Below are 25,676 nucleotides of genomic sequence, written 5' to 3' on the forward strand. Positions count from 1 at the left end.
TTTACAGTGCTGGTCACAATTTCTATGTGCCAGGCACTCTGCTTGGTACATTAAACATACAACTGGAAATACACAATCACTGGCCTCAAGAAGTGTACAGCTTAGTGAAGACATAGGTGAAGAAACACTTCAAATACGTGAGGAAATAGGAGCACAATACAATAGAAGCCTAAAACAAGGAAGACTTAAGTTTGGTTGAGTGTGGAATTGATAAAGAAATTTTTACAGTATCAAAGAATAACTTAGAGACAGTTATTTGGCATTTGGTTTAGTTATTTCTCATATAAATGATGTTCTTGTATTTGAGAGAGTCAGTGGTAGACTAAATCAAGTAAAAATGACACAGAACTCATAAGGGATAGGAAAGGAAAAAACCTATAGACAGTGTGGGAAAAGTGAAATTTGTATGCATATGTTGTGGTGAAAACAGAGAAGTGAGTCTGGACTCTTACTGTTTTTTTTTTTTTTTTTCTTTTTGGAGACAGGGTCTCACTCTGTTGCGTAGGCCAGAGTGCAGTGGCATGATCATGACTCACTGCAGCCTCAAACTCCTAGGCTCAAATGATCCTCCTGCCTCAGCCTCCTGAGCAGCAACTACAGGAGCACACCACCAAGCCCAGCTAATTTTTTATTTTCTATTTTTCATAGATGGGGTCTTGCTTTGTCGCTCAGGGTGGTCTCCAACTCCTGGTTTCAAGCAATCCTCCCATCTCAGCTTCCCAAAGTACTTGGATTCCAGGTGTGAGCCACCAAAATATCAAAAACTTTTCAGTTATTTATAGATTTTTCTAGAATATCATGAGATTGTAGCTGTGGATTGAACATGATAGGCTGATTTTGTGTAATGTCTTTCAGTGTCTTTCCATCTAACTTGGCGAGATCTGACATGAATCATTTCCTCGCTACAAATTCTCAATGAGAACACACATTTGGAATGAGATTGTAAGAAGTCAAAAGTCTCTACTCAATGGGCCAGTGGAAAGAGAGCACTTCCATCGGTGTTAGCAACATGTAAATGTGCAGAGAAATGACAGGGAAAGGTTCAGGGAACTAGATGGCCATTCTGATTTACTGAAGCAGAAAAAGAAAGGCTTTCAGGTCTTTTTCTAGTCAATTGGACTGGTGCTTCAGAGGCAGCACCTAAGTCAGGATCTGAGTACATAAAAGGCACTTGAGGGCAGGTACAGAGCTCACACCTATAATCCCAGCACTTTGGGAGGCCTAGGTGGGCAGATCACTTCAGACCAAGAGTTCAAGACCAGCCTGGCCAACATGGTGAAACCCTGTCTCTACTAAAAATACAAAAATTAGCCAGGCATGGAGGTGTGTACCTGTAATCCCAGTTACTCTGGAGACTGAGGCAGGAGAACTGCTTGAACTCAGGAGGTGGAGTTTGCTGTGAGCCGAGATCATACCACTGTACTCCAGCCTGGGCAACTTTGGGAAACTGAGGCAGGTAGGTCACTTGAGGTCAGGAGTTCAAGACCAGCCTGGCCAACATGATGAAACCCCATATCTACTAAAAATACAAAAGTTGGCCAGGTGTGGTGGCGCACACCTGTGATCTCAGCTACTCAGGAGGCTGAGGCAGGAGAATCACTTGAACCCAGCAGGCGGAGGTTGCAGTGAGCCATTATCATGCCATTGCACTCCAGCCTGGGCAATAAGAGGGAGACTCTGTCTCAAAAAAAAAAAAAAAAAAAAAAACCACTTGAAAGAAGTGTGTGTGTGTCTATGGGATGAGTGAATGGAAGGCCTGGGATGATAGGGAGTGGCAGGGACTATGGCAAACTAGAGAACATGAACCCTAACCAAAGGAGAAAACACTGCTCAGTTGTTTTTATAAACATGCAGACCAGTGTTGCTAGTCTTTCGATTTTTCCCAGAAACCTAACATTTGAACTTTAAGGTAAAATGTCCTAATTTGAATATTGGTAATTAATTAAATTATTAAAAGTACTGTGTAGGGAGAAAAAAAGAATCCAGATCAATTTCAGCACATAAGCTTCGTGTTAAATAAATGTTTTGTAATTTCTTAGGATCAATTTGACTGGAGAACAGGACAGCTCCTTTAATCAGGAAAGTGAGTAGCCAGTGATCAAGAAGCCATGAAAAAATGCCCTGTCATCAGTTGCTATATTCTTACATCAGTGCATTTAGAAGCAACAACTCATAAATATAATATCTGAATTTGATTAAAATAAAATATCCCCCAAAATAGAAATACTAAAGTAACACTCTTAATAATTATTCAGTATACTAGATTATTTTCATGTTTCTAGTGTTTTGCTATTTAAGTGTATTATGGATAAGATTGTTTTTATTTTTCTTTTCAAAGGCTTAGGTTTTCTTTGCATATACTCTTGCTTCCCAGTAAATCCAAGCGGAAAATGCATTTATAGATTGGGGTTTGTTGTTTTGGATTTAGGTGCAGAATACCCAACATTTTATGTCATTTTTTTCCAAACCTCTGTCAGTCTCATACCATCTTCCTATTTCTTGCTGTACCAGTACATTGTCTTTATCATTACTTGCTTGATGCTTTTCTTTAAATTTACCTAAATGTATTCATCTTAAAAATATATTTTCTGACTACTTTCCCATTGCCTTTTGTTGTATAACAAATCTCCATACACTGAATGACTTAAAGGAAAAAAAATGTACCATTTCTCACAATTCTGTGTTGCCTGGGTGGTTTCTTCTGTTCTGGGCTGGCTCCATTGGACCTGGAGTCAGGATGGCGTCTGTCACGTGTCTGATGATTGGCAGGCTGATGATGCCAGGAGGACCTCAGCTGGGGTAGCTATTCTCTGTTCCACATGACTTTTCAGCATGGTCACGACAGGGTTCTATAGAGCAGCAAGCCCCAACACAAGCACCTTCAAATCTCTTCTTGTCTCTTGCTTGCTAACCTTCTATTGGATGAAAAAAATCATATAACCAAACCCAGATAGAAGGACTGGGAAAATAGACTCTACTTCTTAATGGAAGGAGAGGCTAAATCAGTGCACAGAGGGGTTATAGAAGAGGAAGCATTTGTAATTGTTCTTACAATCAGAAAATGGAAAATCAGTATCACCTGACATAAAGAGGCAGTACATTTAGAAAATAAAATCAAAATTAATCAGCATTATTAAACCACTATTGCTAGAAAAGTAAGGTTTTAAGCTACCACAAGATTCCCCACCTCCCAGGATCCTGAGCCCTTAGATTGGGAAGTATTTTTCTATGTTTCTAGGTTTTACTGTTGAATTTTGGGTATGTGTTCTACTCCACTTTCAGTTTAGCTAAACAGATAGCCGTAAATACAGTCAGAAGTATAGGGGATTTGTGGCTCAAGGCGGTAGAACTAAGATGTTGAACTTTCTGCAGACAGTTCCATCTGAAACATTGCTGCATGTATATTCCTGGTCTCCTTTAAGTGCTTTTTTAGCTTTCTTAATGCCATCACTGACATGAACAAAATGAATTTTGAAGTGTCAGTATGGAAATTTTTTTTCCCCCTTGTTTGTTGGCAGTTGGCAGATTCATTCTGGTTTAGTGGGTTTGATATTAGTGAAATTACATATTTCAAACTAAGAACCCTTGTATCATCCTTCATTTTCTCATGTGCTTTAAAACTCATAGGTGAAAGCTCTGCTATGCTTTTATGTAGTTCAGCCTGCCTATTTTAAGTAGTGCTGAGCATAGAGCAGATGGTCTATAAATATTTTTCTGATAAGTAAAGCTAAACTCTTCCAAACAGTCCAGACAATTCCACAAAAATAACCATGCCAGTTGTGCGGTATTGTATAAGAAAACAAAATAAAGCAGTTGATTGTTGTTTTCCACTTTTTAAGAGGTGAGTGGTCAAAGGCATATTCCAGAGATATTGGGAAGTTCTTGCCAAATGACTGAAATAATCAACTATCAAATTATTTTGCCACTTCAAATATAGACACGCATCAAATTAGTTTCAAGAGTGCTCTATGATCAAGGTTTCCATATTTCATCTTCACATGAGAGTTAAGTTACATTTTTTGAGGTTAATTACAGCAAACTTGAAGGTATCAGTCTCCCCTAGAGACTGCAAGAGCACAATGGTATTATATCATGTTATTCTCTCTCTCTCTCTCTCTTTTTTTTTTAATTAAACACCTGTATTAACACATTCTCAAGTGTCTGTGAGCCAGGCATATAAAGTGCTGAGAACCACAGGATTTTCATCCAGACTTCAGTCCTCCCGAGTTTTCCATGTTCTCAGTTGTGATTCACTCAGCCACCTATGACATCTTAATAAAATAAGAGAAACAATGTATCTCATTCATTTCCCTAGGATTTGGCTTCTAAGGCAATAGGTGAGTTCAGGATTAGAGACACTTCTCTCCTAGTTGGTATCAATTTGTATAGATCTGAAGTGGCCTAAGAGGTTTTGCATGCCCTGTTCTTTCTCCCTTGTCTAAAGTTTCCATCAATGCCAAGAGCATCTCCCTGGGAGTTTGAACTTCCCTTTAATCTAATCCATTTAGAAAATGACTCACAATTCATTGAATAAAGTAGAGAAAATTGATACCTTTTCATTAGTCTGACAAAGTCTTTTTCATTGCTGGCATCTAAAATGTGTTTTCTATTTAAATTTTATTTATATCAATCTTCTCTAGTGGGAGTAAGATTAAAATGAAAGACCTTACAATCAGTGTACAACTTTCCCATTACTGCCAAAATTGTGAGCACTAGTTTTGCAAATAAACTTAATGCCAGGAATTTTCTGAGCATAATTTAGTATTTGGGATCAACTGCATAGTGGAATCAACCAAAAGTGATATTTTAATACCTCAATAACTATAAAAATGATTACTTTACATATAAAAAAGGAAAGAGTACTTAACTGATGTTATTTGATTATGGTAAATTTGTGGCAATTCTAGCAAAAACTATATTATAGAGTCTAACAGTACTCATAAAGTACTTTTTAAAATTGGACAAATATTTGTATATAAACATATTCCTTCAAGGAGCCATTTCTAAAGTTTTAAGAAAAACACCAAAATGTAAAAGTATGCCTCTGTCAAATGGAATCATGAGTGATAATTATTTTTTTAATTATCTGTATGTTTTAAACGTTAGAAAATAGTATGTATTACTTTCAGAATTAGAGAAAAAAATAAAGATTTTTTAAATTGGCAAAATAAGAAACATCAAAAACATTTGTTCTTCAAAATTGCAAATTACTATCTACTATAAATAAACTTTAGGGTCACTCTTAAATAATTCGAAGGTAGAATGTTAAATTATAAGATACAAGGTATATACAGTAAGAAATGTATTTAATAAGCATGATTCCTTGTGTTCCTTGCTGACCATTTATTAAACATTATTTTTCTACACAAATGCACAGTCACATAAAGCTGAATTCTAAAATAAAACCGTCTATTTAGTGAAAGCGAGACCACCATTTGGGATTTGATTTACTAATAGAATCAAGGATAAAGTCATCACAAATTAAAAACATAGAAAAAGCCAGCGATTCCAGGACTGGTATTCAACCTAAGACAAAGTATTATTAGGGCAGGAATTAGGAGAGCTCCCTTGAGTTGCAAAAGGTCTCTGAAAATTCCCTGTCACCAGAGCGTACAGCTTTTTCCAAACTAGGATCTGTACCCCTGTGTTCCAATAAGACAGCTTAGAGTAGCCCGTAACAAGTAAAAGATTTCTAACTGTTTTGTGTTTTATTTAAAAATTCATGTCAAGTTAGCCTTTTATATCATAATATATATGCTTACTTATTTTAATACAAAAACAATTTTGTTAATTACTTAATGGTTAAATTACTTCATCAACGAGGAGTCTTCTTATGGTCACACTCTGAGAATCTAAATTATATCCACTTGTTATTTTCTCTGATAGCACGTTGTATCTTTTTATGCATCACAACTTGTCAATATATATTGTCTGGTCTTTATATTCAGGGCAGAGTTCCAACAAGGGACTGTATGCTGCTTTAGAGTGAGAACTGTGTGTCTTTATTTTATGTCCACCACTGCAGTAAATGATTAGCTTTTGAATGAATAAAAGATAACTTTTGTCTCAAATACCTTTAAAAAAAGTCTACCGACTGAAGGAAATTATACCACATTTAACTTGTGACCTTCAATCCTGCCCATTTCACAATCCATATCCTCCCCTCTACCCTCACCAAGATAAGATTGTCTGTTCAAAAAGCACTAGAATAGAATTTGTAGAGGGAATGCAATCCTAATCAATCTTACCATCAGCCCTTAACTTCATGTATGTCTTTGAAATATACTGTAGATCCTCTAAAGAAATACATTTTGACCTATAAAAAATGATCATATGCATTTCAGAATTAGTGTAATCTTGCATTAAAGATAAAGCATTAACCCTGTATGACGGTGATGGGATGGAGGCATACAAAGCTGGATAATGAACACGTGGATTAACAATGTTAACAACTGCCACATGCTGAGTATAAAGTTTACTAGGCATTATGGTAAGTGTCTTATCTAAAATTCACAATAACCAGTTGTGACTTTTCACTTCTTCTACAACTGAGAAAATCTTGAACTAAGCAATTTTCCAAAGTCATACTACTACAAAGTGGTAGAACTAAAATTCAAACCCAGGTCCCCCTATCACATATCCAAGAACTTAGAGCCTTAACCAGTACATAATGTCTCCAAATTGGATCCTATCCTTAAATGTGCACTCATAGAAAAGCAGAAGTTTGAAATAACTTCAGGGAAGGTTATCCAATGCCTTTAATTTCCTTTTTGCTTTGATAATAACACACAGGGAGTCACTGCAGGTCTTTTGAAGAAAAGAGTTGTAACAGCTGTTCCAACAACCTGTGCAAAAAGGGAGGCTGGAGAGCTATCCCATCCCTCCAGTGGAGTTCTAGCTATTGCTTTAAATTGCATGACAGGTTGCACAAAAATAAGGCTGGAAATTTGTCTTGATTGATGTACTTATAACCTACTTCTGGGAACATGAATGCAATCATATGTTCAACCATTTAATTTATGCTTAAACTCTCATAAGTCATAGAAGCAAGCTGAGAGTTTGGCATAATATTGAAGAATAATGTTTTACTCTAACTTAGTGAAGAATTGCCTTTTTGGTTTGGCATGATTTTATTCTTTAGAGTAATAAAATTGATGATGCCAATGAAGATAATGATAGCTAATATGTATTGAACATTTACTGAATGCTCAGCACTCTGCTAAGTGCTTTGAGTGCACTTTCTCATGTAATCCTTACAACCCTTTGATATAGGCACTACTTTTTTTCTCTTTTTGTTTCATTTTCTTTATTCACTCATAAGTTGGAAATCCGTCTTGAGCTACCCCATGCCATTCAAAGATTAGTATCGTATTAATCCTACCATTAAGGAGTTCACTACCTAGTACAAGTAGGCAAGCAGATGAGTCCAGTGTGATTGGAGTGAAAGCTAAGATGACTGAGTTACCGGCTAACGTGGTCCTCTGTTATTCCTAACATTGCCTTCAGCCCTGCCCTTCTTCACAATTCTAGTGTAAGCATCTAAAATCAAGAGTTTATTTTCTCTTTGAGTTTAGTGACACTTAACTAGCATTTCATCTGCTTCTTCTCCCATCTTACACACTACACCAATGCATCTTCCCCTACCAACCCTTTAATCATGTCTTTCCTTTGCTCATGGAATCTAGATTCACCATTCTCTTTAAATATATATATTTATTTAAAGTGCTATATATATATATATAGCACAAGCTGCTCGCTTTCAAGAACTTCCATAGTCTTATTAAGCCTTTGTCTTAGTCTGCTTCTGTTAGTATAAAAGAATACTTCAGGCTGGGTAATTTATAAATAAAAAATATTTATTTGGCTCACAGTTCTGCTGGCTGGAAGACTGGGCATCTGGTGAAAGCTTCAGGCTGCCGCCACTCACTGCAGAAGGTGAAGGGGAGTTGTATGTGCAGAGAACACATGGCAGAGAGGAAGCAAGGGAGAGAGGAGAGGTGCCAGGCTCTCTTGGGAACTAAGAGGGTGAGAATTCACTCACCCTCCCCTGCAGGGGAATTGACCTATTCATGAGGGATCCGCCCCATAACTCAAATGACTCCCATTAGGCCCCTCCCATTAGGCCCCATTTCTAACATTGGCGATCAAATTTCTGCATGAACCCTGGAGAAAACAAACATCCAAACTACAACAGGTTTTCTCCTTTTATTCCCCAACCTGAACCTGCTCTGTTAACACAACATATTTACCAGGGAAGGAGCACTTTGCTCATTTGTACCTCTTTCCTGTAATTTATGACAAAATGCCAATAACCTGTATTGAGAAACTCTGATCTAAACTGTCAGATTTGAGGACAGGACTATGTCATGTTCTTTACTTTATCACTCTTGGTAAAGCAGGTAATGTTTTGATAAACATTTGCTGAATTTCATTATATACTGAAACAATAGAAAGGGACTGCAGTTCTTAGTCAATGTAATGTTTGTTTATTGTTTTTATTAAGCCCATTGCTTATTAGTATCTTGCTATAGTTCCATGGCAAAATGCCTCATGAGTGAACAACAACCATAATGAAAAGCAGATTTCTGCTCTATTTAGGATTTATACTGAAATAAAGGATTGATTCTCCTTTTACAGCCTCTCTTTTGCTCTACAGCAATATGACCTAGTATAAGGGAAAAATCAAGACTAATGATTAAAGAAGCTTTAGTGATTTTAAGAATCTCTCAAAGAAAGATGAACATTCTGGAAAGAGTCAAAGATCACATATTTTCCTAAGCATGGCAAATTCACAGAGCAAATCCTAGAACCCCACGGTTAAAAGGGACCTTAAAAATCTTTCATAATCACTTCAGATAAGAGAAGTTGGTTTTGGTGGCTGGTATTTAATTAACTCAATTCTAGAGGATAAAAAGTCCTTGGAGCAGTTATGCATCTACCTCACAAGTTTCTCATGCCTTCAAAAATTGTTCACTTCTGGGAATTTCCATTAAAATGCTATAACTAGTGAAATCAAGTAATGCGTAGCTCAGATAAAAAAAAAAGTGTGATAAGTTGGCTGTTGCTTGAATTTTTTTTAAGCTAACTTGATTTTACTGTAGCAGGACAAGCCCCAGACAAAACTCCTCAGACACCGAGTTAAAGAAGGAAGAGGTTTATTCGGCTGGGGGCATCAGCAAGACTCCTGTCTCAAGTGCTGAGCTCCCTGAGTGGGCAATTCCTGTCCCTTTTAAGGGCTCACAACTCTAAGGGGGTACATGTGAGAGGGTCGTGATTGATTGAGCAAGCAGGGGGTACGTGACTGGGGGCTCCATGCACCAGTAATTAGATCAGAATAAAACAAGATAGGGATTTTCACAGTGTATTTCTATACAATATCTGTAATCTATAGATAATATAACCAATTAGGTCAGGGGTCAATCTTTAACTACCAGGCCCAGGGTGTGGCGCTGGGCTGTCTGCCTGTGGATTTCATTTCTGCCTTTTAGTTTTTACTTCTTCTTTCTTTGGAGGCAGAAATTGGGCATAAGATGATATGAGGGGTGGTCTCCTCCCTTATTCCCCCCTTTTGAGACTCTCACTCATTTTATTAGTGGGAGTTCTCACTTTCATTTTCACTACCCATGTCTTCTTGCAAGACAGATTAATAGTGATTCATATAGTACACTTGTGCTGAAGCATGTTGGTGAACTAAGGTAGCGATGAAGTTTTATCATTTGAAGAAGTACAGGTAGCAAACAAGGAAGCAGTAAGCAGGTTCCAATTACTATTGTAACTCTTATTATAAGAGTTTTAAATTCTGCTAGCGCTGGGAACCATTTTCCAAACATGGCCCCAGGATCAAATCCATGCCACACTTGCACGGGCACATGTGCTAGTTTTGTCATCTCTCTAACTGTGTCTTCAACTACTTGCCCTTGATTATCTATGTGTAGGCAGCAATTAGTAGGGTTAAATTTCCTACAGACCCCTCCTTCAGCTGCTAGCAAGTAGTCGAGAGCTAATCTATTTTGATAGATAGCAGTTCTCATCTGAGTTTCCAGCCCGACCAGAATAGTCAAGGCTCTGCTGGTTTTATTAGTGATTATTTTTAAGACAACTTGTAACCGTATGATTCGGTTGATCATGTAAATGGGGGTCTGGTATCCCCACGAACCATCTTGTGACTAGGTAGCAGGCCTATAATAGTGTATGATTCTCTCAGGGGGCCATTTATCATTTTTTCAATTTCTTATAGCTATGCTTCTCTTTTCGCAGGAAGCATAGACAGGAAAGCCCAGGAGTCTGCCTGTTTTTATGGGCAGTAGGAAGAAAGATGGTTTAATAGTGCCAATAACACAACTACCTGCCCACTGGTCAGCTAATTTGGCATGAGCTCTATGCCCACATATCCAGCATAATCCAGTAGGGGCTGTCCAGTCCCGGTGGGACTCTGGGTGGGTCCACATGGTTTGCAACTTTGGGAATTTACTAAATGGTTTTCTCTCTGTGTGATTTGAACTCCACCAAGTGACTGGTTTTGTGGTACCATTGTACAGTTTCTGTCTCAGACAACTAAGTCATCCTACGGGGTGAGTGAATTCTTTTCCTTCTCTAGCTATGCAATATTGTCCAATAATTGAGGCTTTTAGGACCAGAAATTATCAGGGTGATTCTTTTGATCCAGGAATTCATCAGGAACTGGGTCTATAGGTACTAATTCTCGGGCTTCCTATGGCCATTGATCTCTTATTACAGTTCCTCCACATGTATAACATGAAGTGACATTGAGAGACTGTGCTACATGCTTGGCTAATTGCAAAAACAAATTGCTTGTTTTTCCTGGAATTTCTGGTACTGGCACATTTAGATCATCATAGAAAGTTTGAAACACTGGCTCAGGAGAGCATTTGTAAACTTCTTCTTGAACCAAGATATTTACTCAAGGACCATGTCTGGCCCCATGGATTCCTAAGGTCACACGCTCTTCTTTTTTCCAGCAAGGATCAAGGGGATTGGTTATTACTAGCTCTAAGGGGTTACACTGACCCTTAGTACAGGAAGGGCCATTTTTTCCTTTCTGAAGGTGGACTGGATCCTTTCCATCTTTTTTTTTTTTTTTAATCCAAGTGGCCTAAATGACACAAGACCAGTATTTACATTTATTTCCACACAGTCCTAATTTATGACAGATGTACTTATTTTCTGCCATATACCCTCTTTTCTAATTAAGAGAACCACACCTCATTCCTAACTTATTGCTATTAATTACAGCACAGGCATCATTTTAAGGTGATTTGTTTGGGCACCCTTTTTATTTCTGTTTTGGCTAACACTTTACTCGTATTGTTTATGAGCCCCTACCAGTCTTCAGTTCTTAATCTTATTTTTAAAACTGTGGTCATGGGAGGCTCAGATGGGTCATAACACACATCAGGTTGGTCATTTCCTGGGCTACATACCTTGTATAAAATAACATTATACAAACAGGTTCTTTTTAGAGTTCCAGTACACTTAAAATAACCATAAAATAATAGGACCGTAGCAACCTTTTGTCCTACCTCAGTGACTTGATGTATACACTGGGAACAGCCCTCAGTCTGAGGAAGGTCAGTTGAAGTCCTTACTGTACGAGTCCAAATTTTAAGGAAAATGAGTCCCGCAATGTGTTTCCCCATGCTTCAGCCATGCGTGGACAGTCAGCTGCCGGGTGTGACTGGAGCAGGGCTTGTCGTCTTCTTCAGAGTCACTTTGCAGGGGTTGGCGAAGCTGCTCCCATCCACGTACCACTTACAGTCTATTGATGTTTAAGGATGGTCTTGGAGGTTGGGCCTGCTAGAATAAACTGAGTCCAACACCTCTACACAGTTATGTTCAACTGGGCTCTCTGATACTGGGAGCAAGGTGGTGGGGTTATGGGTGTTGCAAACTTCAATGGTTATGTGGGGATTTTCACACAGCAAGCTTTGGTACTTGGTTAATCTGGCATTTTTTAACCAATGATGTCCTTTGGTATTTATTAAAGTTACCAAAGCATGGGGGGCCTTTATATTCAGGTTTTCCTAAGGGTTAGTTTATCTGCTTCTTGTGCTAACAGGGCCTTTGCTGCAAGGGCCCTTAGACCTGGGGGCCAGTCTTTGGAAACCCTGTCTAGTTGTTTTGAGAGATAGGCCACTGGCCCTGGCCAGGGTCCCGCAGTCTGGGTTAAAACTCCAACTGCCATTTTTTTCTCTTTCTGACACATAGAGTGTGAAGAGTTTTGTTAGTCAGGTAGCTTCAGGGCTGGGGCCAACATGAGTTTTTCTTTTAACTCAGGAAAAGCTCGTTGCTGTTGGTTGTAATAGATGTAGTTTATTTAATCTACATTTTTATTTACTGTCACCCACCAAAATATTGACTTAAATCCTGCAGCTATTTGATTTCCAGCTTTAAGTTGATCTGGTATTCCTCATGGGACTCCAATTGCATCTTAATAGACATGACAGTCGAAAGACCCATAAGGGGCTTCTCTCATTTTATGATGTCTTATTATTTTTTTTCCTTCTGGTTGATGAAATGCCAGGGTGAGAGGGATAGCCAATTGGACTAAAGTATAAGTGCCACTCCAGTTATTTGGCAGAGTGCCCAGTAAAGGTCCACCACAATATCACCACACATCCACTCAGGGATGAACAAGGGCTGACTGATTGATAAGCTCTTGAAAATTTTTAAGCTCATCGCATCCCTTCAGGTCTCCAAGGAATGCTAAGTTTCCTCCCTGTTGTGAGAGACACGAAGTGAGCTTAGTGTTGGGAGATGGAAGCTGGATGGCCCTCAGGGGCTGAACCATGGGGTGCCAGACTTTGGGATATAGCTGAGAGAGAGCTTGGCATGACTTATTAGTCCAGGCTGTAGAATCCTGGAAAAGAGCTACCATGCAGCCTACACCTGGTCGACTGGAGGACCACCTTAGTGGAAGGGGGACAATCTGGGCCTCTGGCCTGCCATGTGCACAAGCATAACAATTGCTTTTTTTTTTAATGTGCAGATGGAATATTCAATCCATTTTAACCAGGCATTTGCATCTTGGTATCTTGTCTTAATTGCTAAAGTTTAAGTTTTTCACTTGTATGATCCTCTAGTAAAATGAACATATGGTTTTAGGAAAATTACAAAAACTGGTTGGGGCAGTCCATCCTTGCTCTTTAGTGGTCCACAGAATGTTGGACCAACTATGGCATGAAAGTTCTACATTGAGGGGCAACACTTCTGGTTGGCACTGAGGTCTTTATCGAAATCTCCCCAGATTAAATGGTCCTAGTTTACTAATGCCTAGTCTGAGGAGAGTCAGGAGGGACAGAAGTACTTTTCTGAAGTAGAAAGCTGTCTTTGACTTGGCAAATCCTCACAGGGTATAGCAAGGCAAGCATTAAATGCAATAGTTTGAGGCGAAATTGACTTGGTTATATTAATAACTAGATGGCCAGCAATAGAATGAGGAAAGAAGAAAGAGTAATTGAATAGATTAAAAGAGTTAAATTTTTCTTAGCTTTAGTTTGGTAGGGTTTTACACTGGGACTATGGCCCATGACTCTGGAGAGGGTGGTGCTTTCTTGACTCGGGTGTGATGAGTCCATCCTTTTTTCGCTGTATGAACAGCAGTCTTGGTGGTTAGCAGCACAAGGTAGGGGCCTTCCCAGGCTGGCTTGAGTTTTTCTTCTTTCCACCTTTCGATGAGAATGTGATCTTCAGGCTGGTGCTGGTTTACCAGAAATTCCAGGGGTGGTACATGTGCTAAAAGACTTTGTTATTTATTTATTTATTTATTTATTTATTTATTTATTTATTTATTTTGCGAGAAAGGAAAGTGGAAGATAAACCAAGTATATAATTTTTAAGAAATTGATCTTTTGTTTTAAATGTGGGGACCTTGGCAGTGGACTTTATAGTCCTTAGTGCCTTTTTACTGAGAAATTTCCTTTAGCATCTATTTTTATTAGTTTTTAAACCAAAGAAAGCCAAATTCCATTTTACATTTAACAGTGCTTCTCGTATGATTTGTATACCAGATAAGCTAAATCTTATCTTTATATTAGTGTGTTATTAATGTTAAACCTAATTTTAATAAAACCTTGTAGACATATTTATTTAATTTTTAATGTTTGACCATAAGGTAAGATTTTATAGACTCTTTCTAACCTTTTATAATTTTTGCTAAAGAGCAGGTTGGTGCTTTCAGAAAAACCTGTTATGCTTTTACTTTAATGTCCAGTTCACAGAAAAACTGTCTTTAACTTTAGCTAATATGTTTACACACAGAATGTTCTTTACAATTAATGTTTTAAAACTTGCTTACACCTTCAAAACAATACTAGTTTTTTAACTTTTTAATGTAGGTAAAAATGTACATTCTTATGCCTCCTTATAATCCTTTTACCAAAGGTATATTCTTATACACCTTGCATATAACCTGTTTTTTTTTTTTTTCAGTAGTTTTACATTCAGGAGGCCTAGTTACTTTTAAATTATACAGCATTTTTTGCATAAATTATTTTTTTAACACACTTTTTTATAACTTTTTTTCATCACTTTTACAGGCAATTTTTCGACATGCCTTAACTTTCTGACTTATTACAAACATTTCTTTCTTTAAACAACCAGTTAATTTATTTCAGGACAAGAATTTACTGTATAACACTCTTTTTATATAAACTCTATCCCCTCCTTTTTTTCCCTTTTTTTTTTTTTTGAAGATGATAACCATTCTTTTTCGAAGCGAAACTTTTTTTATGCCTGTGGACTAGACTGTCTAAGGCCACAAGAATAGAAGTTACTGTAATACATGTTACACTGTTAACTTTTAGCAAACTTTACTTTTGTTGAAAACCTTGCAAGTTTGGGATTTTAATTATCCTTTGCTATTAATAAAACCTTGTTTTGTCCAAATTAGAATTGGCACGATGGCTTTCAAAGGAATAGGGTACACTTTTTTTTCTTCTTAACTACTTGTATATCTCTCTCTTTCTTTCTCTCTTTGAATTTGTCTCTCTTTGACTTTCCTTTTGCCTCTGTCTCTTCCTCTCTCTGCCTCTCTCTCTCTCTCTCTCTCTCTCTCCTTGACTCCCTCTGTCTCTTCCTCTCCATCTCTTCCTCTCTCTCTTTGCCTCTTTTCCTCTCTGTCTCTTTCCTTTCTCTCTCTCTGCTGGTCTTTCCTTGCCTCTGCCAGCTGCTTATGCTGCTGTTCTCTCAACCACTGTGTGTTGGGGGTGGGAGTCTAAAACCAGCTGTAACCAAGTGTCTATGTACACGAACTGATCTGGGTGCCCTGGCTTACTTGTCACCTTGTGCCATACCTTTGAAACAAGGGATCTGTCCAGGCTTCCTTCTAATGGCCAACCTACTTCTAATGCTGGCCAGTCTGTCTTACACAAAGTTTTAAGTTTTCCCGGTGTCATAGTACTCCATAGTCTCCCTTAAATTCATTTTTGAAATTTTTCAACATAGTTCCTAGTAGGGTGGGCTTATTTGTGCCTGACCTATGCTTCTTCAAGACAAAACACCACGCTCACACCACATGCACACCACAAAACAAAGAACAGATAAAAAGGGCACGCACACACTTTTGCAGTTTGCACCAAACCAAAATCAAAACCAAAATCAGAGTATCCAGAAATCCAAGCCAGGTCAAAACCAAAACCGAAGTATCAAGCAATCCAACTCAAGTCAAAAATGAAAACCAAAGTGCTGGTACAGGCACACTGTGGGTGATCAGGCCACGCTTCCACTCAAATGGAGTGGGCAGGTTCCCAAGACCAGTCCTGTCAAGCAATTCAAACCAAATCAAAACCAAAACTAAAACCAAAGTGCCAATGAAGGCACACCATGGGTGATCAGGCCATGCTTCCACTCAAACAGAGTGGACAAGTTTCAAAGACTAGTCTTACCAAGTTTTAGATGTCCAGATTCCAAGTGCCCATTCATTTCCAGAGTTCAACCACTGCGTTGATCCTCCACGAAGGCCTGCCACACACTGCTCTGGCGAGGCGTCCCACTGGGGCAAATGCTTACCTCGGAGCACTCTCAGGATCTGTGTTGCTCGGGCTAGTCAGAGTCCCCCACAGGGATATTCCACAGGGCAGGCTTAAGCTGCCTAAGGAGCTGCCTCAACCATCTGCCATTCACCTCACTTCCTGGTTAGGAAACCAAGAAATGTAGCAGGACAAGCTGCAGACAAAACTCCTTAGACACTGAGTTAAAGAAGGAAGGGGTTTATTTGGCCAGGGGCATTGGCAAGACTCCTGTCTCAAGTGCTGAGCTCCCTGAGTGAGCAATTCCTGTCCCTTTTAAGGGCTCACAACTCTAAGGGGGTGCGTGTGAAAGGGTCGTGATTGATTGAGCAAGCACGGGGTACATGACTGGGGTCTGCATGCACCGGTAATTAGATTGGAACAAAACAAGATAGGGATTTTCACAGTGTATTTCTATACAATTTCTGTATAGATAACATAACCAATTAGGTTGGGGTCGATCTTTAACTACCAGGCCCAGGGTGCGGCACCGGGCTATCTGCCTGTGGATTTCATTTCTGCCTTTTAGTTTTTACTTCTTCTTTCTTTGGAGGCAGAAATTGGGCATAAGATGATATGAGGGATGGTCTCCTCCCTTATTACAAGAAACTAAATATTTTTTTTTTCTGAAAGTATTTGTGTTTGATATGAAATTTATTTTCGGTAGTAATACAACATAGAGAATTCATGGACTCAAAAGTCAATTTTTTTTTTTAATTCTATGAATACTGAATACAAAGCTAGAAGGCACTGAGTGAGCATAATAATGATCAACAACAACAACAAAAAAAAAAACAACGTGGATTTTATGGTGAAGCAAGCCTGAGTTTTAGTGTTAATTCCTGCACTTCCTACCTGTGTAAGCTTGGGAAAGTTACATAATATCTCCGGGCTTCAGTTTCCTCACTTTTAAAATGGGTTAGTGATAATACCTACTTTATAGGGTTGTTAACAGCAGCAAATCCATATGGTTCTGCAGCAACCTCAGATTCTGCCTCCTCAGAAGAAAGAACTTGACCGAATGACTTAAAGCAGAGGGAGAGACCAAGGCAAGTTTTAGAGAACAGGTGAAAGTTTAAAATTTTAGAGAAGGAATGAAAGCAAGTAAAGTACACTTGAAAGAGGGACAAGCGGGTGACTTGAGAGATCCAAGCACACAGTTTGACCTTTGACTTGGAGTTTTATAAGTTGGCTTACTTCTGGGGTTTGTGTCCCATCTCCCCTGATTCTTCCTTTAGGGGGGTTGTCCACGTGTGTAGTGACCTGCCAGCACTTGGGAAGTTGTGAACATGCTCATTTGAGGCATTTTTCCCTTATCAGTTGAGTGTTCCTTGAGGAAGGTCTGTTAAACTCCATCATTTTGCTTCTTAGTGTACATGCTTGAGCCCACTCATCCAACTCCTGAGATCTTATGGGGAAGTTGCTGATGACCAGCTTCAGGTGTTTTCTCTCTGTTGGGAGACGGCCTTTCCCTGGCACTCGCTGTGACCAATTATTATTTTAGAGAGACAGTTTAACAACCACCTGACCGTCACCTGATGGTTGCCAGGCATTCCTGGTGGGGGGTCATTTCCTGCCCTGCTCATGTCAACCTAACTACCTACTTTAACAGAGTTACTGCAAAGACTGAGGTAACACATTTAAAATACCTAACAGAGAAACACATAGGAGCGCTCGATAAAGGTTAATTAATCTTTTTATTATTGCATTGACTATCTTAATTCAAAATATTTAAGAATTATTTATCTTTATATTTTTCTTAGGTAGGGGTGAGAATTTTCTTCTCTCTGAAGATTCAAATCTGTCTGTTGAAATGAAAGGACAATAGATCCACAGAGGAGAAAGTATGCAAATGTGTTAATATGTACATAGACATGGGAGTACCACAAATGTGAGGCCCCAGAAGAGCTGGATGACTGAAATTTTTATACCACCCTGAGGTTACGGAAAGAATAGGGGCTTGGGTCTTCTCAGGAGGAGGAAGCGGAGGTGGCATCACTGGTTATGGGAGAATGGCAGGGGAAAAACCTGGCAAATAAAGGCTGCCTTCTTATGCAGATAAAAGCCCCTCAGGTGTCTTGGAGCACTCTCAGAAGAAATAAATGGTAGCCTGTAGGTAACGGTTTCTCTGTCAGACTTTAAAAGTGTCAGACTTTGAGTCTTTCTTTTGCAGGGGTGGGGGCGTTGGGCAGTGCTCAGGGAAAGCCCATTTGCATCCACTCTTTACTTCACTAATGTAGATTTCTTGTTTAGATACAAATTGTCCCCACAAAAGACAGCCTTTCAGAGCTATTTCTGTGACTTTAAAAGTGTCAGACTTTGAGTCTTTCTTTTGCAGGGGTGGGGGCGTTGGGCAGTGCTCAGGGAAAGCCCATTTGCATCCACTCTTTACTTCACTAATGTAGATTTCTTGTTTAGATACAAATTGTCCCCACAAAAGACAGCCTTTCAGAGCTATTTCTGTAGACACAGCTGTAGACACTGTATTTCAGCTGTAGACACTGAATAGCCATCTGAAAATATGCCAAAGAAGTAGTTGCAGGGGGTGCATATTTGGGTTCCCATCACTTATCATAAGTATCTCCACGAGACAAACTAGCATTGATATTAGCTCGTTTAATTAAATCTAGTAGATCAATTCTCTTTCAAATAACCTGAAGGTTTTTAGGTAGCTTTCAGTTTGGGTGAAGAGGAGGCAATTTTGAAATTCTCTCGTTGTAAATTTTTAAAAAATGTATTACAGAAAAAAAATGAGTTTATGAGAAAATTATGATTAGAGAATGTAGCTTTGTAAACCAAAATAATAATAATAAAAGTCTGGGATAGGTCTCGATCAATTTGGAGGTTTATTTTGCCAATGATGAGAATACACCTGGGAAAAAGAGACACCAGTCACTGCAGGACTGTGGCCTGTACTTTTTCCAAAGAGGGTTTTGAGGGCTTCAGTATTTAAAGGGGAAAAGTGGGCCAGGTGGTAAGGAGAACAAAAAAAAAAAGAGGGAAGGTATGTAGTAAGGTGAGCGGTCACATCCTTATGAGGCTATATTAGCCGTTTTCATGCTGCTGATAAAGACATACATAAGACTGGGTAATTTATAAAGAAAAAGAGGTTTAATGGATCACAGTTCCATGTGGCTGGAGAGGCCTCACCATCATGGCAGAAGTGAAAAGCACATCTTATATGGTGCTAGACAAGAAAGAATGAGAATCAAGCAAAAGGGGAAACCCCTTATAAAATCATGAGATCTCAGGAGACTTACTTCCATGAGAACAGTATGGGGGAAACCACCCCCATGATTCAATTATCTCTCACAGGGTCCCTCCCATAACACATGGGAATTATGGGAGCTGTGATTCCAGATGAGATTTGGGTGGGGACACAGCTAAACCACATCAGATGCTTTAATGAGTGATCACTAAATCTACACGTTGCATGTGAAAGGAGTAAGCAGAGGAATGGGCAAGTATGGATTCGTCTTGTGTGTTCAGTAAATCTGCATTTTACATGAGATAAAGTAAACATAGAGTAGAGGAAGAAGTGTAATATGCATTTGTCTTGGGATGGAGAGAGGGACGATTTCTACTCCTGTCTTTGTCCTGTACCTGTGAAGATAAGAGACCATGGAGAGAGACATGTGGCCTTCTCTTGCAGCTATCTGTTTAGAAGCAAAAGGAAGGATTTGTGTGTGTGTGACTCAGTTTGCAAGCTTAACTTTTACCTTTGGCATAGTGAGTTTATTTTATTTTCCTTTCAAACCTTGACCTGGAATGTAAAAGGATATATATGAAGATGGCCGTGTAATGTGTCGATCAGAAATAAAATTGTTCTAATAACATCTTCAGAAAAGCAACACCACGAAGTAAACTAAAATATTTTACCCCCATATATACGTCTTTGACATATTTTAAGATGGCTGTTCAGAGGGCTTATAGACAGAAGTAGCTCTGCAAATCTGTCTCTAGTGGAGAGGATTTGCATCTGTAGAGGAAAAAAAGTGAAGTAGACAACAGATGCAAACAGCTTTTCTCTGAAGCCCCCACCTTGTCAGTATTTAGAAAAGACTGACAGTCTGACACCCTGCTGTTCTCTTTGAGGGCTGCTACCTGAGAAGTTTCATCTGCATAACAGGACCACCTTTGCTAGCCAAATTTCTCTTTGCCTTCTTCCATAACCTGCTCCAAGCCCTTATTCTTTCTGTAAGCTCAAGATGGCATAAAAACATCAATCATCTTGCCTTTCTTTGGATTTTTATATTTTGAATGACTCTTTTGCACCTGTGTGCACATAATTTGTATGCCTTTTTCCCTGTTAATCTGTTTATTTTTATTTTGTTTTATATACTCAAATTAGCAAATCTGCAGGTTTAAACTTCCTACAACTGGAAGAATGAATTGGATTCTAATAAGCCAAAGGGTAGAGCAAATCATCCAACTCTATTTAGAAGAGGCTACTCTAATGTGAATTTTTAGATATTATAACAGGTCTGAGGACATTTTTCTTCTTAGAAAGCCTTTTACCCCTATGAGCCAGTGGATTTTTACAACCTTGAATTACAGGTGATGCATGGATTTGGAGATGTATTTTTTCCCTAATGTCTACATTTTCATTTAGGAGATATTAATGCTTAAGACAAAAGGAAACTGCTTTGTTAGCTTGCAACAAAGTAGATCAGCTCCAAGTGGGCACAGAGCAGCCTGAAGGAGGAGGAATAGGGTTTAGAAGGAGGCAAAAAAAAAAAGAAAAGAAAAAAGAAAAATGCGAAAAGCTGACCTCACTGGTGGATATGCATTATTCGCATGACTGTGAAAAAAGGGTGACAAAATGCTAAGGTGAAGGACTGTTGGGAAAGGCAGTTTCTTCTCATGCTAAGACCAAAGGGTTTCCATTCTTGATGGTTTAGATTCAGGGCAACAGTATTGAAATATTAGGTGGGCTTTAAGTGGATACGCATCAGAAATGGTAGTAAATGTGACTGGACTGTTTCTGATTACGTGCTCACCCAAAGGAAACTTCAGATTATAGGTTTTCAATAAACACTGGCAAACCTTGATTTGTATCTTATGTATGTAACTGGAGATTTTACAATTTATTCTTGTTCCCTTTCAGTAGTGTATGTTTTTCTTGCTGCTATAACATGTTCTTCTCTTATGTAATATTGTCATCTCTTCATTCACATAAATAAAGTATTTTTACCCATGACAAGAATCTTCCTTTACTCCACGCCCAGATACAGATCACTTCCATCAAAAACAAAACAAAACAAAACAAAAACCTTTAAACTCTCAATCATTCTATACCCTGTGGAGGATTTGTGTCTTCTGTTAGAACTCTATGTTTTACCACAATATTACATTGTCTTACGTATGAATAGAGCTATTTAGAAGATTTTACCACCTATGCTTACTGGCCATATCCAATGGAATTGCATCATATGTAATTTGGTCTGGTTCACATTTAAGGTAAAAATAAAATATGGCAAAATTACCTTGAGAAATTTCTTAAATTGACAATATAATAGAGTAGACATATGCATATAGAATCCTACTGTCACCTTAAGGGAAGAGCCTGAAGCACAAAATGTAATTTGAAGAGTTTATTTGAGCCAAAATTAGGATAGCTGCCTGGAAGACTCAGACCCAAGTAACCTTGGATATGAGATCCACTGGCCATAGTTAAAAGCAGGTTTTTAAAGGGTAAAAAATGGGGATTGGGGCAAAGTTTTTATTAGGAATTCTCATTGGTTTACAGAAATAACATCAATTAGTGATTGGATATCCATTGCTAAGCTATAGGGCATGGGATATGGTGTCCACTGAGGCATTATTAGGTTAATGCATAGCTATTTGCAGCAATTGCAAGCTATCTCCTTAGATGATTGCGTGTCTCTAAAGAGAGGAAGCAGGGTGTGATTGCTATCTCATTTTATACCTCCCTGGGCCTAATAATTTGAAAAGGCTCACACTCCTCACATAAAAGTTCTTTTCTTTCCTCACTACATAATAATTTTATTCAACGTAAAGACTGAGGAACACTGAATTCTAAAGAAGGGGAAGTCCGAAGTAAGAAAAGCATAGAAGGAAAGCCTAAGTGCAGAGAGATGTCTGGATGTTTAAACCATTCTGCTTTTAAGTCAGCAATCTCATCCTCTAGTGAACGTGGATAGAGAGAGAATTTCTTTTTTTTTCTTTTTTTTTTTTTTTTTTTTTTTGAGACGGGGTCTTGCTCTGCCGCCCAGGCTGGAGTGCAGTGGTGCAATCTCGGCTCACTGCAAGCTCTGCCTCCCGGGTTCATGCTATTCTCCCGCCTTAGCTTCCCAAGTAGCTGGGATTACAGGCACCCACGACCACTCCCAGCCATTTTGTTGTTGTTGTTGTTGTATTTTTAGTAGAGACGGGGTTTCACCATGTTAGCCAGGATGGTCTCGATCTCCTGACCTCGTGATCCACCCGCTTCGGCTTCCCCAAGTACTGATTACAGACGTGAGCCACCGTGCCCTGCCAAGAGAGAAAATTTTAATGTGCTCCTGCTTTGCTGTGGGGTTTACTCCATCCCGTTTTAATGTTAATCCTCTGTGATGTTATCATATTTCATTTGGCTTCTTTGTCGTTATGCGACTTAAACATCATGGTAGAGAGCATCTTTGGAACATGGGGGATGGAGGGGAGTGAGTAAAGAATCAGGGTTCTGGTCCAGTGTAAAAACAGCCAACCAGAAAACATCGTGAGACAAACACCTGGCTGACATTTTGAGGATTCTGCATGGGAAAAGCTCAGGTGGAGTTGGGAAGAGCTAACACAGGGAGGAGCTACAGAAATGACTGGTGCTTGTGTAGAAATCGTTTTTCAGTCAAGGCGTTAAGGGAAATATAGAGTTTCTTGATTTGCGTTGAGTGAATCTAGTCACTGGTTCTATAAAATTTTGTTATCAGAAAACCTGTGCTGTAAATATTTAATACGTACACTAAATTCATTGCCAGCTTCCAATCGTGGTCATTCTTTATATCGTCCTGAAAATTAGGGCAGTTTTATCAGAGGCTCAACTTTTCATAGTTCCCCCCACAAAAGGTAACCACAACCCATATCAACTATACTCTCAATGGTAGGGAAATATTTTCATCTAATATTACTCTTGACTTTTATTTTGCAACTTTTCTTTTGTACTTTCAGTCAATTCATTTTTTCTTTTGCCAGGCCTTTGAAATTCTTCAAGGCCCTAGGCTGAGGGATAAACCCTAATGCTTGGTGGATAAATTGGCCTTTCTGAGAAGAATTCCTCAGTCATTCTGAAGAATATTGAGGCATTTTGTCCCCTTCGTTGAACAGAAATAGTGCAAGTTCTATGCTCTACAAAAGTTAACAGCACAAAATTCCTCAAGACCCAAAAATTAAGTGTAGGGTCTTCATCTTCTGAAATTTTGATGAAAAATCAAAAGGCACGAGGGCAAAAGGCAGATTAATAAAAGAAAAGACATACAGATTTATCAATATGTACATAAGGGAGAATCACAGTGATTACACTAACCCCCTAATGGCATATAAAAACTTATATACTGTCTTGAAGTTACATGAAGAATGGGGACTCCGTGCATGGCCCAAAAGAGGTTATGATGGTAAATCAGGTTATATGGCAAGACAGGTTAGGGAAGGGAGAAAAAAGGAGGCCTGGTTAGCAATGTTGGTCTCACAGGTAGCAGCCCTCAGAGAAAATAGATGGTACATATTTATTTTAGGCCTTTAAAAGTTTCAGACTCTCAGTTAATTTTTCCTAGACTGGACAATGGGGGCTTCAGAGAAAGCCTGGTTGTATCAGTGCAGATTTTCTGTATAGATACAAATCTCCCCCTTGAAAGAAAACTTTGCTGGGCTACTTCTGTTTGCTGGCTCTCTGAACAGCCATCTCACACTATGTCAAAGAAGTATATTTTGGGGTAAAATATTTTTATTTCCTTCATGAGTCTTCCTCTTCCATATGCTTTCATCATTAAAAAAAAAAAAAGATTTTTTTAATTGCCTGTGAGTTCTTCCTGTCCATGCACAGACAAAATCTAATTCACTGAGACCATGATATTGCAGTAAAGAGTTTAATTAAGGCAAGGCTGGTCACATGGGAAACCTGGAGTTTTCACTCAAATTAGTCTCCCCAAAGCCTTGGAGGTTAGGATTTTTCAAGGGTAGCAAGGGGCTAGGGAATGGGGAATGTTGATTGTTTGGGGATGAAATCATAGAGGTCTGGCAAATGGTCCTCATGTGCTAAGTCAGCCTCCAGGTGGGGGCCACAGGACTGGTTGAGTCCTGAGTGCATGGGTCTCAGTGGAGTCAGTTGGTTGCTATAATGCAAAAGTCTGAAAAACATCTCAAACAGTCAATTTTCAGTTCTACAATAGTGATGTTATCTACAGGAGTAATTGGAAAATTACAAATCTCGCAGCCTCTAGAACAATAGCTGATTATCATTTAACTACTTCTATATCTTAAGAGAATTCAGGCCTCTCTCATAGTCCTAACTTTGTGGTCTTTCATTAGTTTTACAAAGGTAGTTTACTTTTGGGAAGGGTTATTATTATCCTTGCTTTAAGTTTAAACTAAATTCCTCCCAAAATTGGCTTGACCTATGCCCAGAAATGACCAAAGATAGCTTCAATGTTAGAAGCAAGATGGAGTCAGCTATGTTAGGTTTCTCCTACTGTCATAATTTTGAAAAGGCAATCTCAATCCCTAACAAGACGCTCCTTGATGAAACCAGACCACATAATTATATTTGCATTATAAGACATAGAGATTAAAATCTTATTTTTCTTAATAGAATTTTCTTAACTAGTCACGGAGGATTAAAGAGGACTTAGTGTGCTTCCAAGAACATGGAAATCTGCAGAGGGACACCTCGTCAGTGTTCAGGTTGTTTGGATAAGTTTCAAACACAGTTGTTTCCTGTTTTTGCACAGCCTCCATAGTGATTGGGAAATGGTGGTGTGAGATGGAGCCTTGCCTAGAAGGAGAAGAATGTAAGACACTCCCTGACAATTCTGGATGGATGTGCGCAACAGGCAACAAAATTAAGACCACGAGAGTAAGTGCACTTATTTCAAATGCATTTTGCATGTTACAGACTGTACTATTTGAGTTTGGGCTGTGCAAACAGCATCCACAGAAGCTTTGCACAGGAGAGAAGAACGATTCTCCTGTGACAGAAAGCCTTCTTAACTATGCAAATCACTGTCCATCTATGAATGAGGCATTAGAGATTGAACTTGACTTTTCCACACTGAGCAGTTTAGTGTTTCTGTCACAGACTCATAAATTAAGTTGGGTTTCCAGCCAGAGGGGAGAGGAATCATGAGGTAATTATTCAGATAACTCATCCAACATCTATAGTGCTCAGAATGATAATCAAATAAAGTTCCTCCCTAATTCATCCAGATGATTTGCTGAAAGGGTCTGCGTTTAAGTACACCTACAGAAGCCATTTTCTAATAGTTCTTTAAAAGAGTTCTGTGATGATCTTTCAGAGAACTGAAAAGAGTTTTGGGGCATGAATAAATCATCCTTTGATTTCTCTGGTTAAATCAGGAGTGATCTTCTAAACAAATAACAACCTTCAGGGTGGGGTAATCCGACCCATCAGAATTGGTGCCCTGATGCTGGAGCACGGCC

At 38.8% G+C, this 25,676-nt stretch overlaps 1 protein-coding gene across 3 annotated transcripts in view; it reads left to right on the plus strand.

Annotated features, from left to right (window-relative positions):
* TAFA1 (TAFA chemokine like family member 1) overlaps positions 1 to 25,676 on the plus strand; it is a 558,244-nt gene that overhangs the window by 524,151 nt on the left and 8,417 nt on the right. For all 3 annotated transcript variants that reach the window (XM_005547566.5, XM_045385899.3, XM_005547567.5), the window contains exon 4: positions 24,968 to 25,092. In XM_005547566.5, the coding sequence (XP_005547623.1) occupies positions 24,968 to 25,092 (125 nt within the window). The remainder of the gene's footprint in view (positions 1 to 24,967; positions 25,093 to 25,676) is intronic.

The sequence above is a fragment of the Macaca fascicularis genome, chromosome 2, assembly GCF_037993035.2.
Source record: "Macaca fascicularis isolate 582-1 chromosome 2, T2T-MFA8v1.1".
Lineage (NCBI taxonomy): Eukaryota > Metazoa > Chordata > Mammalia > Primates > Cercopithecidae > Macaca > Macaca fascicularis.